This window comes from Vespula vulgaris, chromosome 17 (assembly GCF_905475345.1).
Source record: "Vespula vulgaris chromosome 17, iyVesVulg1.1, whole genome shotgun sequence".
NCBI lineage: Eukaryota > Metazoa > Arthropoda > Insecta > Hymenoptera > Vespidae > Vespula > Vespula vulgaris.
Window position 1 is genome coordinate 3,161,016 of NC_066602.1, and position 18,627 is coordinate 3,179,642.

At 39.4% G+C, this 18,627-nt stretch overlaps 1 protein-coding gene and 2 non-coding genes across 3 annotated transcripts in view; all 3 read left to right on the plus strand.

Annotated features, from left to right (window-relative positions):
• The first annotated feature begins 1,788 nt into the window (after positions 1-1,788).
• On the plus strand, positions 1,789-1,862 carry Trnan-guu (transfer RNA asparagine (anticodon GUU)). The gene has a single exon. It is a non-coding gene; the product is annotated as a tRNA-Asn (tRNA).
• Positions 1,863-2,329: 467 nt separating this feature from the next.
• Trnat-agu (transfer RNA threonine (anticodon AGU)) lies at positions 2,330-2,403 on the plus strand. Its single transcript has one exon. It is a non-coding gene; the product is annotated as a tRNA-Thr (tRNA).
• A 402-nt stretch (positions 2,404-2,805) lies between these two features.
• The window catches only part of LOC127070241 (nuclear pore complex protein Nup88), a 56,923-nt gene continuing 41,101 nt past the window's right edge, over positions 2,806-18,627 (plus strand). The window contains exon 1 of the mRNA XM_051007960.1: positions 2,806-3,088. Coding sequence (XP_050863917.1) covers positions 2,822-3,088 — 267 coding nt within the window. The 5' untranslated portion in view covers positions 2,806-2,821. The remainder of the gene's footprint in view (positions 3,089-18,627) is intronic.

An 18,627-nucleotide genomic window follows, 5' to 3' on the forward strand; every position in this document is an offset into this window, starting at 1 on the left:
GGCAATCGATTGATGTATAAAAGAAGGGTGTGCGTTAGGAACAAATATCTAATTACCTGTAATTAACGGGACGACGAAGCTCTCCTGATGCTATCACTCGCATTACTTCAAGATGGTGGCTTCTTCACCAGGAAGAGAAGGACGGTAGACCCACGGATATGCGCAATCCGCCATCTACACAATGGCCCCCCACGAAACACGTAATTTTTCGATCTATTAAACGAAAATATCGAAACATTAAAAATATGATACAAGATCGAAAAAATCATCGAAACGTGTACTATATTAACAAAAACAAAGAAAATAAATCATTGAAACTAGATATCTATAGAAACAAGCCGCTAAAAAGATGAATGAAATTCTCTGACGCACATACTCCTACGTCATGGTACGACTTTACATTTTCGCGGATATCTTTTAAACGAGATCATGAACCCACTAGAAAACATTCGCTGATAGAAATCGTATTATTGGCAATCGATTCATATGTAGAAGAAAGGTATGCGTTAGCAAAAAATATCTAATTACCTGTAATTAACGGGACGATGAAGCTCTCCCGATGCTATCACTCGACTACTTCAAGATGATGATTACGTCATCAGGAAGAAAAGGATGGTGAATCCCCACGTCTGCACGGTGCGCCATCTACACAATGGTTCTCCGCGAACTCGTAATTTTTCGATCTATTATACGAAAATACCGAAACATTAAAAATATGATATAAGATCGAAAAAATCGTCAAAACATACATTATATTGATAGAAACTCTAAAATTAAATCATTGAAACTTGATATCTAGAGAAATAAGCCGCTGAAAAGATGAATAAAATGCTAAGACGCACATACTCCTACGTCATGGTACGACTTTATATTTTCGCGGATATCTTTCAAAGGAGTAGATGAACTGACTAAAAAACATTCGCTCATAAAAATCAGATTATCGGCAATCGATTGATATATATAAGAAGGGTATGCGTTAAAAAAAAGTATCTAATTACCTGTAATTAACAAGACGACGGAGGTCTCCTGATGCTGTCGCTTGACTACTTCAAAATGTTTATTATATCATTAGTAAGAAAAGGATGGTGAATCCCCGCATATGCACAGTCGCCATCTACACAATGGCCCCCCATGAAACTCGTAATTCTTCGATCTATTATACGAGAATATCGAAACATTAAAAATATGATATAAGATCGTAAAAACTGGCAAAACGAATAGTCTATTAACTCAAACTCTAGAAATAAATTATTACGAATCGATATCTATAAAAATTAGATCTCAAATGAAGAATGAAACATGTTAACACACGGGTACATATGCAAATGATTGTCACTGTATATATTAATTTTGAACTTCGTCTCACTTTTAAACATTCTGTATTAAAAATTATGGAAAATCAGGAATGGATTGATATACCGAAATAATCCGCTACAATGGAAGAATAATTATGTTGATTATCTTGGAAAGATTACGCTTTGACAGAATACAGGGAAACAATCACTTCACCGAGTCACCGTATATTACAATTTTTGTTATTACTACGCGTGGCACTACTTTCGGCATGGAAACAATTTAGGAAAATGTATTCAGGAAAAGTAGTAGTTTTATAATTTAGTATTCGAGACTATTAAAACTTATTGTTATAAATATATACGATTTCTGATATGTAAGTTGTCACGACCGGAACGTGCGAATTCGTACGAATTACACAAATTTTTTAAGTGAATAATTGACGAACATAGATCGGTAGCATATTATCTTTTTTAAGAAAATGACGGTCAAGTCGCCTCCGTGGCGCAATCGGCTAGCGCGTTCGGCTGTTAACCGAAAGGTTGGTGGTTCGAGCCCACCCGGGGGCGAAATTTTTTGTTCTTATTTTTTTTTATTTCAATATATATATATATTGAGTATTGACGATATTATTTTATATTTTATTATGATTTATGTTTTGATTTTTATATTATGAGTTTTACATTATGATTAATGAATAGGTTATATCGATATCATTTCAGTTACGTATATATAGTATAATGATATATATAATATAATATTGAAATAATAATAATCTTGAAATATTGTGATAAAGATCGTAGAATCGTTATATAATAATAATAATAAATAATGATATAATATTATACAATAAGAAATATATAAGTAAATAAATGTAATATTTTATATAAAAAAGTGAACGAACAAGCATATGAATCTAAGAATTTATAATATGAATTATAAATAATTTTCATTACATACTACATTAGAATAAATTAATAGAAGTAAAGATGGTATAGTCATGGTAAAAATTTAATAATTTCACGTAAGAAACAACGGCGCCGTGGCTTAGTTGGTTAAAGCGCCTGTCTAGTAAACAGGAGATCGAGGGTTCGAATCCCTCCGGGGCCTGAATGTGAATTCATTTTTTATCATTTTTTTCCTTCCTTCATTCAAAAATTCTTATTAAATTATTCAATTAAAATTAATTCTCCTTCCGCGATGCTATCTCAAAAAGATTCTTTTTACAACAATTATAATTACAAAATGTTAAAATTCTTTCTCTCTTTCTCTTTCATTTACATAACGAATATTTAACAAATTTTATACAAAAGAAAAATGATCAACGAAACTAATTTCATCCTTATTTATCTAGTTGGGATAATTATCGAAATAAAAATATATTTACCTATAAACAAATAAGAAGTAATACGATCTGCGAGTTTCATAAACGCGTTTAAATCTTTAACGATGTAGCGCCAATTTAATCACGTGATTACTAGATTTTGAAAGTTACAAGATTGGCCAGCCTGCTCGTCAGCTGCTCGGAATGTTACCGCGCGCGTTGAGCAGTCGTCTTAACCTCATAGCAGTATCCTCGGAAAATATGTCCTCGTGTACCGATCCATTGCACTTAAACGAGAAACGATTGTTCAAAGAGTTAAAAAGAAGTTTGTCCGGTAATACGAAAGAGACGCATAACATTTTGGAGATTCGGGATGATGTGTTGTACGTGTGGAACGCGGACAAGTGTTGCGTGCAAACGTTGAACGTCGGTGCTACGCGCGGTAAATTCGACGAGGATGTTAGTTATCAGGTTAGTTAAGGAGTCTTCAGTTATTATTATCATTGTTATTAATTTTCTCTATTCTTTTGTTTTCTTTTGATATTCTTTATTTGTTCAAACGAATCGCTTCTCGTTACAATGTACCGTACCGAAAGATCGTACCGTGAAGTGAGGTTGTGTTTATCTACTGCTGTATAGAGTAACCTTGCGTGTATAGCGCATGCGTTGCACTGAGCTATGCACATGCGGCGGCACACGCGTTTACCTGAAAGAAATAATTTAATAGCAACGTTATTACGTATAAATGCATATATATACATATATATATATATATATTATATATATAATGGAATATATTTAATAAATATTCGATATCTATATATTATATTATATATATGTTTATAATAATATTATATATATTATTAAATACATATACTCTACATAATGATACAATATAATATATATAATATACACATATTTGTTACTTATATATTATACATATACTCTATGTATATATATATGTGTATTTTATATTAAATTATATTTCGTATTCGATTAATCGTAAATACGTTCTACCGAGTAAACCTCCCATACATAATAGTTTATCTTTATAGAAAGGATCTTCTCTCACCCTGGTTGACCAGTCGTTAATCGGTCTTTGGTAGTCGTACGCACACTCGCGGAAAGTGATTACGTGGTAAATGAAAGGGAAGCGACAGTAGTAGAGCGCCGTTCAACGGAATCGCGGGTGAGAATGGGCCAGAACGTTTTCGTACTCTGCTAGCCGGTGCTTTTATTTCATTTCAATGGCACAACGTGGGATCAGCGGGTACATTAATGCCTCGCCGCGTCGCGCAAAAGAGCGGTGAGGGGATAATTTATAGGAAATGGGTTGTTCGACGCTCCGGAGTAATTTAATTAAAATAAATGTCCGCGCTGCGGAAGAACGTTACCCACGAACCCGCGGTCCACGCTGCGAATAAAATGCAAATTCAGACCCTTCACAGGGTGGTGGAGGTAGATGGTGGAGGTGGAGGTGGTAGGAGAGGTTTGGAGGAGGTGGAAGGGGTGGAGGAGGAGGAGGAGGAGGAGGAGGAGGAGAAGGAGAAGGAAGAGTTTTGGAGTAGAGGGTTCAGAGAGGAACAAGGAAGGAAGAAAGGATAGATATATCGTAGATTAGTAGATAAAAATACATAGATGGATAAAGATGGTACCGAAGACAGATGAAAAACCAATGGATGACGAAGATATATTTTTGTCTCTTTTTTTCTTTCTCTTTATTTATCTTCTTTCTTTGTTTCAATACTTCTTTCTCTTTTCTTCAATTTCTTTCTCTCTCTCTCTCTCTGTTTTATTTCTTCCAAATAGCTATCCGTATCCGTACAATCCTTTCTATCTTCACTGTAACGTACCAAACGTATACTTCCACTAACCGTTACAAATCTGTTTTACGTCCCTCTACCTTCGCAACTTCCCAAAGGAGTCCTTTTCTAATGCTTTACAATCTTCTAGATACTTTCTCTCTTTTTCTCTCTCTCTCTCTTTCTTTTTTTCTTTCTCTCTATCTCTTGGATTTTATCCTTCAACCATTTTCTTTCAACTCTACTAAACGACAAAAACGTATCTTACAAGAAATGATATCAAGATTAATCTCGATAATTTCGGAATAGAAGAGAAGTTTTTCTTAATAGATTCGTTGGAGGACGATTAGACGAGACGAAGAAATAAGATCGATCCTAGGAAATAATCTTCGTCTTTCTTGTCTTTCGAGAAGAATCTCTGAAAAAAATAAGGGGATAGTCCCTCTCTTTTCTCTCTCTTTCTCTCTCTCTTTTCTCTTTTGCTCTTATTCTGAGCAAGTCGGTTCGTGAAAGAAATTTATCAAGGGCCCTCAGGTAATTCAAGAATATCCTAAAGCCCGTATATCAGCCGAGTTGGCCGACTGAAATATCGGTCGTAAATAATAAAAGTTAGCAAGGTTCCTCTGTGGTGCGCAGAGACCGGCAGGAGTTTAAACCGGAAGATAGGTGTCGCGGGATACGGACGAGGCGGTGGCGGAGTTGGGTTGCCGAGAGGGGGAAGGGAGGTAAAAGAGCTAGCGAGAGTAACCGTGATGAGGATGGAAAGAGGGTGGGAGGGGTGGTAGGGAGAGCTTGTAGGTAGCGTAGCGAGAGGTGAGTGGGTGGATGGAGGGCGGGGAGGGACGGAGACACAAAGACGCACCATTGTCAACCGCTCCGCCATCGGAACCACCGTCCGCCGCGGGAAACTTTGAATCATTTTTATTGCATAGAGTTATCTTTGTTACCAGCGGAACGGGGTGAACGTCTAAACGCGTTCCCTCTTTCTCTATCTCCCTCTATCTTTCTCTCTTTTTCTCTCTCTCTCTCTTTCTCTCTCTTTCTCCCTCGAAGCGCGTTCTCCGTTTTATATATATATATATATATATATATATATATATATATATAACGGAGCCCTTCTATCCCGAGGGCTTCCTTTTTCCCTTTCCGTCCCGTCCTTCTATCCCGGTGTTCCGCGCTACGAGAGATAATGCGAACGCGAAAACGTTCACACCCCTTTGGCTGCCCAAATGGAATAAGTTCTTTAATTCGCGAATTTACCGCCGGGCAAACGAATCGTCCGAGCTGTCGCCGAGATAACGTTCTTCTAGAACCAACCCATTCGCTTGGCGATCGCGAGAATAATACTTTCTTCTCTCGAAACTCTTACTTACTTACTTGCTTGCTTACTTGCTTGCTTGCTTGCTTGCTTGCTTGTTTGCCTGCTTACTTACTTACTTACTTACTTACTTACTTACTTACTTACTTACTTACTTACTTACTTCGCGAGTAAGTCTGAAGATAGAGACAAGAAGCGATACAAGACGTTTACTCCTTTCTAGTTCGAAATTTTCCTTAAGGTATTTTCTTTGATTAAACTTTGATTAAAATTTTCTTTTAAATATGTCCGGATCGTTTCTGATAAAGTTCGATTTCTTTCTAGAACGAAGATCTGAGATTGAAGATTAAAGATTAAAAGAAAAAAATGGATAGTATCGAGCATCCTTATTTAATACGAATATGAGAAAGAGAGAATGAGAGAATGAGAGAGAGGAAACTAGAAGTAGAAATAGAAATGGAAATGAAAAGGAAGGCATACTTAGCGAAAAATAAAAGAATTCCTTTTGGTTTGGTCGACCTTCTACCCAAACCACCCAACCACCCACCGTTCCTCCCACTATCACCCCTCTATCGCCACCACCACCACCACCACCCACTATCCCACCGGACACGCGAGCTTTTCTAATTGCTATGCGAGCCCCGAGACCCAGCAAAAAGGACAGTCTTATCTAAATTAAAAGTAGTACTCCGACTCCGGTTGGGGTCGAGGGTCAACGTAGTCGCGAACCGGGATAGAAAATCCGAGCGAATTCCGGACCGTCTCAGGTGGTAGAGGAAAGGAACGGAATATCGTGTAATAAGCGAAATCCGCTCGACGATAATTAAAAAGTAATTTTACGGTGACGTTTGTGAGTACGGTGCCGCGTTCCCACGTCGGGAGTCTGTGGCGCACACGTTTAGGAAGAAGGAGAGAGATAGAAAGATGGGGAAAGATAGAGATAGATAGAGAGAGAGAGAGAGAGAGAGAGTGGAATCTACGAGAACTGCTCGGCTTTTCGCCGAAAAGTATAAGCAAACGTAAAAGCGAAAGGTCACTTGGTGTTGGGGCAACCTAACCCTCGGACCTTTTCAATTCGTTCGCTGGAAAGAAACACGAGTTTCATAAAAACAAAAAGAAGAAAAGAGAAAAAAAGAAAGTATGAGGAAGAAACTACCTTCTCTCAAAAAGGAAAGGAAAGGAAGAAAAAAGATAGGAAACGAAATTAGCTTTTTAGAAAATATAATATAGGGACAGATCACATGAGCATGATGGATGATCTCCTGATATCTGTTTAAATTGATCTATTCGTCTTTGTAAATTACTATCGAACATTTCATCCATTATTCGTTGTCATTTGAAGATAGTACTAGGTTAATGTTATACGTATACATATGTATATAGAAATTATAGATTTATATAAAAACAACAAAAAAAGAAAGAAAGAGAAAAGAGAGGAAACGAGATTAGCTTCTCAAAAAAAAAAAAAGATAAAAAATTACACGAACAGATCGAAAACGTGAAGCACGTGCATCTATTTAAATTTCTATAATCGATCAATCGATCTATCCAGCTTTTATAGGATATTAACTATTGAATATTTCATCTCTTATCCGTAAAGTCGTTTGAAGATATCACACTGCTGGATTAACTTTATATTATAGATTTTTTTGAGATACTTTTTGAGATACGCTGGGTCGTTGGAGGACAAGAGGTAGGTAGGTATAACCGTATAAAGAAGAGTGGTATGTACGTACCTAGTGCAATAAAATTCACGGGAAGTGTTTTACATCGGTACCACGAGAGGAGAGAGAGGAAACCTTGTATACGCGACGATGGTGAGAGAGAAACCGAGAGAAAGAGTGGATGAGAGAGACAGAGAGAGTGAAAAAGAGAAAGAGAGAGAAAGAGAGGAGTCAGGAGGAAGGGAGGCTCGACGAATTCAGTAAGTGGCGGACAATGGCTTTTGTGGTAGACATCGGCCGCTTCTCCCCACCCCTTCTCCCTAAACCCCCTCGTTTCTTCCTCTCTCTCTTTCTCTCTCCACGCGTATTCGTATTTCGTTCGCGCTCCGGTACGGATACATTTTCTCTCTTCTCTCGCGCATTATTCGCTGCCGACCCCTACCCCCTCCCTTTGCAGCCCTATCGTCGTACGCGCTAGGAACACTCGAATGTCACGCTCTTGAAAACGAAAAAAAAAAGGAAACAAATAAAGAAAAAGAAGAAAGAGTGCGTGAACAATCTCGCACCTCGCTCCACTCATTTATTAATAGGTAGATATGCGTGTACCGAGACTCGAATGCGTACAGCTAACAAACCACCCTCCTCGAAACGTTTCTCTCTCTCTCTCAGTTTCTATCACTCTTTCTATCTTTATGCTTGCTCTTCACTCTTTCTTGTCATTTATCAAAATTGTCATTACTAATTGAATGAAATGAAAGAAGTAACAAACGTCGAGATAACAAACATCTATTTTGATTTACCCTTCTCGTCGAATGAAACTCTTCGAGTGTTAGACTTCGAGGGATGTTTATTATACCTATATACATAGATACATACATACACCTATGTACTTGTATACGTAAAGAAGAAAAAGTATTGACGTTTCCTTTATTTATTTCTCCGATAATAAATATAAAAAGAGTCGCAATAATAAAATTACGGAGGAGAGAAGACGTAGGTGAGCGTTACAAAAGGGTTATTTGTTAAGACGAAAGATCGACCAAAGGATTATCCTCGAAGTAACTTCCTTTATCTGTCTTCTTCGCGAAGAGTCGTATACGAGAATGACCGAAGGAAGGGAGCGGGTGGTATTGCGTTGCGAAGGGATGCGGTGCGGTGCGGTGTGGTGCGGTATGAGGGTGAGAGTTCCCATTGTCAAGGGTGCCCGTTAAAATGCGAAACATCCTTCGTCTTGGAAGGAAGCGAGCGTCGAAATCCCACGATCGGGTAGAGAACTACATCGTATTAAGCGCTAACACTCACACACATACATTTACATACACGTAGAGACACAAATACAGACATTATCGTGTCAGTTACCAAATACCATCAGAACCAACACGATACGCCTCGCACAGTATATTCTCCATTATCGTTGGTTGTATAGCCTATAAGCGAAGAGTGAAAGGGCTGGCGAAGCTCTCTCGCAATGACAATAATTCTACGCTAATAACCCCCCTTCTTCTGCTTCTTCTTCTTCTTCTTATTGCGGGGGATGTTCGCGGAAGAGACTTCTCGAGACTTCTCCTCTACCCCCGTTCACTCACCCCTATCTTCCGTACGATAGACGACGCATCATTCTCTGTATACGTGTATATGCCTTCTCTCGTCCAGTAATGGCGAATCGTGAATCGTCGTTAATCGTGAACGCGCTCGTAATCTCTTGGACGTATTCGAGAAAAGCCTAACGCCTATGCTTTTAGGTGAGAGCCTCGTACGATGAAAAATGTACCTCTCGACGAGGCGACGCGAGAAAACTTCCCTTCCGCTTTTTTCTTTTTTTTCTCTCTCTCTCTCTCTCCCTCCTTTTTTGTCAATATATATATATATATATATATATATATATATATATATAGAGAGAGAGAGAGAGAGAGAGAGAGAGAGAGAGAGAGAAAGGGAAAGAGATAGATAGTAAGAAGGGCGAAGGAAAGATTTAAGGAGGGAAAGGAATTTTCGCTTTATATAATGTAGTAACGTCCGCGAAAATCTTAGGAATCCCCGTAGTCTCGATCGTTTTACGTATCCGGTTACCTTATTCCGGATCTAGGAATAGAATGAGAGAAATGAAAGGATGAGTTTTGGGAAGGAATCGTCGTGGAGGTGAAGAGGGAACATGGAAGGTGCTTGGGTTTCTAGACGAACTGAATGGCTTTCGTTCCGCAGGGGGTGGCTTTGTCAGTTCTCGGATGCCTTGGCGAGCTAATGCATTTCCTTTACAGTTTTAATGGGCATTCATAACTAAGTTTAATAATGCCGGTCGGAGAGGCGAACAGTCGCGGTCGCATATCTAATAATTCCACGATTCCACCTCTCGCAGGAAGTTAGCACAGAGGAGGACGGATTTTAGTGGCTACCGCTCGGTCTTACCCCTTCCAGCGTTGAAGGCGTCCATTCTCTCTTCTCGTCTCTCTCTCTCTCTCTTTCTTTATCTCTATCTTCTTCTCACTCTCTCTTCTTACCACTCTATTTCCTCTCACTGGGTTGCGTCTTCGAGTATCTCCCGTCGGACCTCGAGCAAAAGATCTCCGAGTTTTAAAACATAACTTCGGCTTTAGCCGAGTTCGAGTCTTTAGTCTAACTCATTTTTTTTTATTTCATCCCCGTATGAATTTCCACGTCTTGACTCTTTCTTCCAATAACGTGCTTTACATTGACCAACGTCATGAACATACCATTCCTCGATCGATCAAACGTTATCCAGAATTATTATTAAAGATAAGAACGACGCTAAAACGTTAGTTCGTTTCAGCGAATTTATTATCGATTCGTAAATAAAATATTTTCTTGGAACCTTTCACGTGGCCTTGTCCTTTGTTCTACATAGATTAGATTCGATGAGAGACCATGATATATATTCGCTTACTAATCCCGCACTCGTCGCTCGGCAAAGAGTAAATATCATGAAACGCGAGAGTTCAACGTCTATGGTCGCGTTGGCGCAAAGACAGAGAGAGAGAGAGAGATAGAGAATGAGACAGAGGCAGAGAAAGAGAGAGAGAGAGAGAGAGAGAGAGAGAGAGAAGAGAGAGGTTTCATCCTTTCGTGGCATAATTGCGTCTCGGTATACGAGGAAGGTATAAATCCCGTCTCTGTTATACGGTAGAACACGGCATCTTAGCCCGGTCTTCGCCGCGTCTGCGAGACCAACGGCACCGTCTCTAATAAATAACCCGAAGACAATGGACACTGTCCAAAACACGGTAGATCTTACGCCTTTAAACTTAGGTACGAAGTCTCAACCCTTGCCCAACCCCTTTTCAACAAAAGTACCACACCGTTGGTACTCTCTCTCTCTCTCTCTCTCTCTCTCTCTTTCTATCTTTATCTCTGTCTCTGTCTCCATGTCTCTCTCTCTCTCTCTCTCTCTCTCTCTCTCTCTCTCTCTCTCTCTTTCGGCAACGAAAGAGCGCGAATCCCTCCTCCTTCTCCTCCTCCTCCTCCTCCTCCTCCTCCTCCTCCTCCTCCTTCAACTCCCTCTTTTACCACCCTATCCGACTAGCACCGCGACGCATAGCTATAACGTAGCCTGCTGCAGCTCACTGGAATTATAATGTTTGTTTCTAACAAATTACCATGATAATGGTTGGCGTAGCACGGTTTTCACCGTGTCTTCGTTGGCACACTTAAATTATACGGTAACGCGAGGAGAACGGCGGCGAACGATCCCATGCGAGTGTGACAGCAAAGTAGCTAGAATCGGTGGTGGGAGGATAGGGAGGGAGGGACTTAGGTATGGAGGGTAGTTTTCCTTGGTCAAGACTTCAACGAGATATTATCTCGTTGTTGGGTTCTGACGTTAATTACCGATATATTTATTTTATTTTATTTATTTATTTATTTATTTATTTATTTATTTATTTATTCGGAGATATCCGTGAATTATTTAAACGAATCGAATAAGAGTAAAGTAGTCATATATCCCGGGGATGTATTATTTAAAAATATACAAGGTCAGTTAATTTCAAGCGAAGGAACAGTTTGAAGAGGGATGACGTTGCGGATTCCTGTGATGCGGACACCCGCCGTTAAACTATAAAAATGATGTCGACACTTATAGAGTGAGACCGGCGCGAGCATAATGCCTTTCGTATTTTTCCGTGGGTCGTTCCATTATATGGATACAACTTGTAGAGAGAGAGAAAGAGAGAGAGAGAGAGAGAGAGAGAGAGAGAGAGAGAGAGAGAGAGAGAGAGAAAGAGTAGACATTGGCGAAATAGTCAACGACGGGAAGGCCGGCAAGGCAAAGGCGATAAACTTTATTTTTCAAAATCGTCGCGACGTACTCTCGATGCAGGACGTGCACGTATGTATGTATCCACGTATTCATATATATGTATATATACTATATATATGTACAAATATATATGTATATATAGAATATAGGTGTACGCCCGGTCTGGACGACAGCAGGCACACGCGCTTTCCACGGTCTGCCGACCGTGATAACGCTCGTGGCTCGTAGAAACGACAAGGAGAAACTACGAGGGAGATTTCGAAACAAATTGTCGGAGTACCATTTTTTACGTCCACTTTTCTCCTCGTATTTTTTCATCGTCAAACGTAAAAAAGCCAACATTTTTTTAATGATCCTCCTGGGCGATACGCGATAAACACGACGTTAACAATCAGGGACAGGCTTATTTCTTTTAACGATGGTCAACTAATTCAAACATCTTATGGTTGAATAAAATTAATTTTTCTTTCTTTTTTTTTTTGTTTGAATGTCGAGAAAACAATTATATTTCATTTTTATTAAATCTCTCAAAACAAGTCTCTCTCTCTCTCTCTCTCTCTCTCTCTCTCTCTCTCGTACTTAAAAACACGAACGTCTATACGTTTTTTACATTCAAACGTAAAAACTCGCTGTAGGGTGCGACCATAAGCGACAAAGTTGCTTCGAATAACACGAGGGTAATATCGACTAGGGGTTTTGTCTGGAGCGCAAACAAAGTAACAGAGCGTGCATCGTTTTTCATTAAAAAATCGTCGTTGCAAACTTTCTTCCTTTCTTTCGCTTTTCAATTACGCATTATATATTCATATAAAAATACTTACTTACATATAATAGAGTATCCTGAGAGTTGAGATAAAATCAAAGAGATCTCGAAGGATATCGTACAGTATGGTCCCTAAGGAAAAGTAATGATGTAACAAAAAGTTTAAACGAACTTTGGTTACCTCGAACGTCTATTTTCTTCTCCGTTAAATTGCCGCGAGCGATGGACTCGAAAGAGAAAAAGAAAGAAGAAAAATAAGAGAAAGAAAGAAAGAAAGAAAGAAGAAGATTCGGTGGTGGGTGGTGGCGAAGATGAACGAAAGAGGAAAAGGAAGGAGCTTTGGGAAGAAGCATAAGAAATTGGAGTGGATGAGAAAGAGGGGAGAAAAAAAAGAAAGAAGAAGAAGAAGAAGAAGAAGAAGTAGAAGAGGGCGAGTAAGACAGGGAAACGGACGAATATGCGCACCCTGGAAACGTCTGTTCTGGCCCTCGGCAGTAAATCCAGAAACGGTGTTACGGCGGCTGGGAGATAATGCGCAATCATTTCGGAATGGAAATTAAAATCAGATGATGAATCCTAACGATGCCGTTTATTATTTTAATTTTCCGCGAAGGCCGCGGCTACGTGGCCCACGGACGTACTAATACTAACATCGACTACCCACCACCTAATACCACTAACTCCAACACCATCGCGAGTGTTCCTACCGGGGTACTCCTTGCTGCTTCCTCGTTCCTGCTAACTCGAGTTCGAGACAGTAAATTACCTTCCTATTAGCCGTATAATTACAAGATGGCCTCGGTAATTTCCGTTTATTTCCAACTTTATCGTTAACCGAACGATAACGTTTTGCATAATGATCCGAATGATCAGAACCGACGATGCTTGCTTGGATACAGATATTAATCGAAAACAATCTTTTTTTCTTCTTTTTTCTTTTTCATATCGGTATAAATTTATTTTTTTTTTCGTTTTTTTTTTTTTTTCTTAAGACTCTCGCGTTAGAGGATTTTATATAAGTACGCGCGTATATGTTATCTACTTACATACGTATGTGTATCCATCATAAGCCGCCGAAGAAGAACTATTCTACTCGCGAATGTTAACTTTCCAACGTTCGTTACGTCCCATTAAACCAGCCAATAATCGAGACTTACGTTTAACGTCCCAATAAATCGTCAAATTCTCTCGTGGCGTTCCTACGACGTTCATGCTCTACGAATTTACATCCGCAGTGACGTATAAAAGCGTTTTCCCTTTTCCTTCTTTTGCTTTATCTCGCTTTCTTTCCCTCTCCCTTTCCCCTTTTCCAACATCTCTCTATGGTCCTCCCTTTGTGCTATATACATGGATTATTATAACGTAACTATAACTTTTTATGTCGACTCGTAACGTCTATACAACTCGGTATCCCATCTGCTAGGGCATCAGCATCGGTTCCAAGATGTTGTTCTCTACATTTGGACATTTTCAGTATTACTGTTGGAACAAAATCTCTCTCTCTCTCTCTCTCTCTCTCTCTCTCTCTCTCTCTCTCTCTCTCTCTCTCTCTCTCTCTCTCTCTCTGTATTCTTTATACGATCGCATCGTATTTGCCCCTCGCAAAAGCTAACCGCTAACCGTTCGTTTCTTACCATTTCAGAATATAACCGTGCATTGCATAACCGTTAAACGATCCAAAACGCGCTAACGCCTCTTATAGGCTTTGTACAATTTCTTGTTTTTTATTATTTTTTTTTTAATTTTTTTCTTTTCTTTTATTTTTTTATTTTTTTGTACTCGTTGCACTTCCAACTCCAACACGTTCCTAGATTTCGGATAATTTGTAATAATCTTGAATAGGTTGGTAGAAACCAACGTGTCCAATGAACAACGCGTTTGCAATGCCTCGAAAGTACACCTTTGTCGTGGAAACTCAGCCAGTTAATTCAGTAGTTCTGTTTGATTAAAGCCTCGTATTTCAGCCCACAACCTTGGTACCCACCCACTATCCTCCCTCGACCCCTTTCCTTCAATGCCTTCTGCAAAATGTATAAGATAAATTCATCTCTGTTGCTTTGTGTCGACCTGAAGTACGAAGAGAAAGAACGAGAGAGAAAGAGAGACGGAGAGAGAAAATCTGACGCGTTATTTTATCAGGATACGCGTCCCATCTTAAAGCACAAAGGTTTAATTATTTGAAAGAAAATGAAACTTTAAATATGAGAGATTAATAAAATAATAATATCGGAGTAAACATTAGTTATATGTCAATAGACTTTGTCGCTGACATTCGCTCGGCGAGTTTCACAAACTTCTATCACATACTTTCAAGATTACTTTTTGTCCGTTGTAAAGAGTACGGAGGTAGATAATTAAAACCACGAGTGGGTAAATAACGGACTGGCAGACTACGAGCCACCGAGAAACGTAATAAGTAGGCGAGTCTGTAGCCTTAAAAAGGTAGATCCTTAAAAAACGTCGGGGAACCCTCAGGATCCGCTATTTTTCGCGTTAATTTGAATTTCGTAATTAACCGGCTACGTATGAATTCCCTTGAGAATACATAAAGGTCCTTCCTTTAATTTCCGTGAGGATTCGTTATAATACGGCGTGCCTCCCCTTTTGCACGAAGGAACGTAGATTTTTCTGACCTCGAAGGGAGTACTTCGGGATATGCTCTAAGAACACACACACACACAAAAGAATGAGAGAACCGAAGAATCTAATGTTTAGATCGTTGTCTGTGTTTTATACGTGTTTGTAATATCCAGCCGTTGAAAAAAACACTTAAATGAAATATTTATGATAAATATAATCCCTTCTATTTTATCTCTAAAGCAAAGAAGAATAGGAGGAGGAGGGAGGGGTGGGAGAAATGCCGTTCTTAAAAAAAAAAAAAAAGAAAGAAAGAAAGAAAGATAGAAAGAAAGAAAAAAAGAAATTAAAAGAGAAGGAAAGAAATCGAAATCTCTTAGCAGGAGTGAAATTTCGTCGTGATTGGGGACTTCATCGTCGATAAGGGGAAAAAAAGGGAAGACTCGTTGTAATTACCGAGTATTTTTCTCGCAGAGTCGGTCCTTTGCCTTCCTCCCTCATTCCAATGGCTGCTGATTGATATTTTGTATTCAGTAGGTATCTACTACGATCGTCGTCTCTTCTTTCGTAAGCTTCGGTAAAATACTGTAACCTTATCCATCGCTCTTAAGACTACCTACCAATCTCATCGTCGTCCTAGGTATCTAGAGGTAGAGGTATCTTTGCGAAAGCTCGACTTTTATCCTCGTTTTTTCTCCCTTTCCCTCTCTCTCTCTCTCTCTCTGTCTCTCTCTCTCTCTGTCTCTGTCTCTCTCTTTTTCTTTCTCGTTGAAGGGTGGGAGGAATGGTCGATCGACTCGCGACAAAGATGGACGTACCGTACGCGGGTATAAAAGCGAGTCGCAAAGTAGCACGAGTGTCTCGAAAGTCTCGAGTCGAGAGAGGACCCTTATATAAACTCACGCCCCATTTCGTTGAAGGTTCATCTTTAATTTCTTCGCATTTCTTTTTCCTGCTCCCACTTTTCCCTGCCACTCGACGCTCTTTTAAATTCCACCCCGGGCCGACCCTCCTCCTACGACAACCAACTCACCTCCCCCATCCCATCCCTCGCGTTCACTGTTCACTCATTTCTCCGGTTGTCTTAGGGCGATTAACCAGACTCCTCGTACACTCTCTCTCCTTCTCTCTCTCTTTCTTTCTTTCTTTTTCTCTTTTACTCTTTCTCTACAACGAGAGCTACGTTCAAAACCCTCCACTTCCGACACCTTCCGACTTGGTAGGACCTTGTCTTCTTCTCTCTCTCTCGTTCCTTCTTTCACCTTCTTCTTCTTCCTCTTTTTCTTCTTTTTACCCTCCACTCCGCCCCCTCCTTTCTTCCTCCTTCTCATCGGCCTCTTTCCACCTTAGTCACATTCTTAATATCGTCTTTTTAAGATTTTTTTAAAGCGCCATTAGGGAAACTATATTGCCACTCTCGTCGACGACACTGTCGCTGATCCTAGTAGTAGTGATGATGCTGGTGGTGGTGCTACTGCCACTGGTACTACTTCTACTGCTCCTAGTAGTAGTGATAGCGATAGCAAAAGGTGCCGGCACCTCTACCCAAGAGATCCTCCTGCAAGATGAGGGACACGATTGCACCTTCTGAACATACGCTCTCTCGGCTTCCACTCAAATTACTCAAATAAATTTCCTTTATTTTTAGAAGGCCAAACCCCCTATCATGTTTTCTGTAACACTCCGACCAACATGCTCTCCTACTATCGTAAAACTACGATGGAACTTACCCTCATAGCTTTTAATGACAACGATTTCGCGCTTGGGTTATTGCACTGCAAAGAGGATAGATGCTCGTTATGGACGCTTTATTATACGTTCGAGTTATGATTCTTAATTACCTTATCCGAACACGATGGAAACTTGAAAGATATAGTATCTATTTTTTATTTTTCTAATCTTTTCCAATAATTCTAATCATTATTATCTCCATAGATGGTAAATCGAACGTTTCAATTATAAATTGATCCGAACGATTAACGTTACTTATTACATTCATAAATCTAATTAATATTAATAAAAAATAAATCACATCGTATAATTATTTCGAAAGGACAAATCAAATTTCTTGTCACTCTAAAGGGTTAAAAATGAAAAACGCGAAAAGGAGATAGAAGAAAGGGTGAACGTATTTCGTTCTAATGCTACTCCCCAAGCGTATCGCTTACATTACATTCTTTCTATCGTCGTCTTTATCTACTTTTCTTTCCTTTTTTTTTTTCTTGTTATCAGTATCATTCGAATCCTACACACACACACACACACACACACATACACACACACATACTCACATACATATATACACAGACATGTATGTTTGTGTGTGTGTAGGTGTTAAAATTAAGTTAGACTTTGATATAACGATAAGATTGAAACGTGATGCTCGGGATAGGTATTTTTCATAAGCCATCGGGAAATGATAAGAGAAAGTATGTGAATAATACATAGACCGTAAATATTTAATGCTCTAAGGTAATGTCTCATTCTTATGCCATCCTGTCTAGAAGCGCAAAAGATCGTATTATAAATGCAACATTTTAGGGAATAATATTATAATGCGAGGAAAAGTTCGCTCGGTCTACGGTCGTTGGTGTTGCAAAAGCAACACCAACAGCAAGAAGACGAAGGAAATTGATAGGAGTCTTAATGCCGCTAAGGCGACCTTTCGCAATTAGACTTTTTAATTTTTATTAGTGACGCCACGTCCGCCTAAGCGTATGCATAATGCCATGAATATTTTCGTCGTAACTCTGCCAACTTGTCTCCCAAGGAATTAACCCTTAAATTAGCAGTTAGCCTCGGCCTCAGACGCAAAGTCCCTGCGTCTCACTAAATTAGAAACACCGGTATAGCCCGAATCTCCGGACGGTTTCACCTACACCACCTGCTTTTTCTTTTCTTTCTCTACCCTTATTATTTTCGCGCGATTTACGAAGAAAGAGAGAGAGAGAGAGAGAGAGAGAGAGAGAGAGAGAGAAAATAATAATAAAGAAAAAAGAAAAGAAAATAGAAAGTCAAAGCTTTCATTTCTCTTCGTCGTTTCGTACAAAATTTCTTTATCGACCCCGTCCTTGAAAAGTACCTCCTTAGTTTTCCTCTCGAAATAATATTCGAATTACTTCAAATCCACGAAATACACGTTTAAATCGATATCCATTCCGTCAAGCCTGACGCTAAACTAACAGTAAAATAAGAGAGACGGAGGAAAGAGATTTCAATGCCCGTGAGTTAGGAATCGAAAGCAGAAGTTGCATCGGAAACACCGAAGGTCTCTCCTCTCTACCGTTCTAAAGAACGTAGATAAATCTATGGATGTGTGTACTCGTTCGATACTCGAAAAAAAAATTATTATATCGAGATATAAAACCGATCATAGACCGATCGAGAAATAAAAGTGTCGTATCTTATCGTATTCCTCGAATAAACCAAACGAGCTGAACACGTGGACGAGGAAGTTAAAGCTCTTGGTGCAGAAATACGATGCGCGTAGTCCGCCTGCAACTCGACCAGTGGAACTTATTAGACTTCGTGCTTTCACCGGAAGCTTCCGTGGTACGAAGGTCTCCGGGCTTATTTAAGCTGGCTTTCTAAGTACGCATACTAAATATGATAA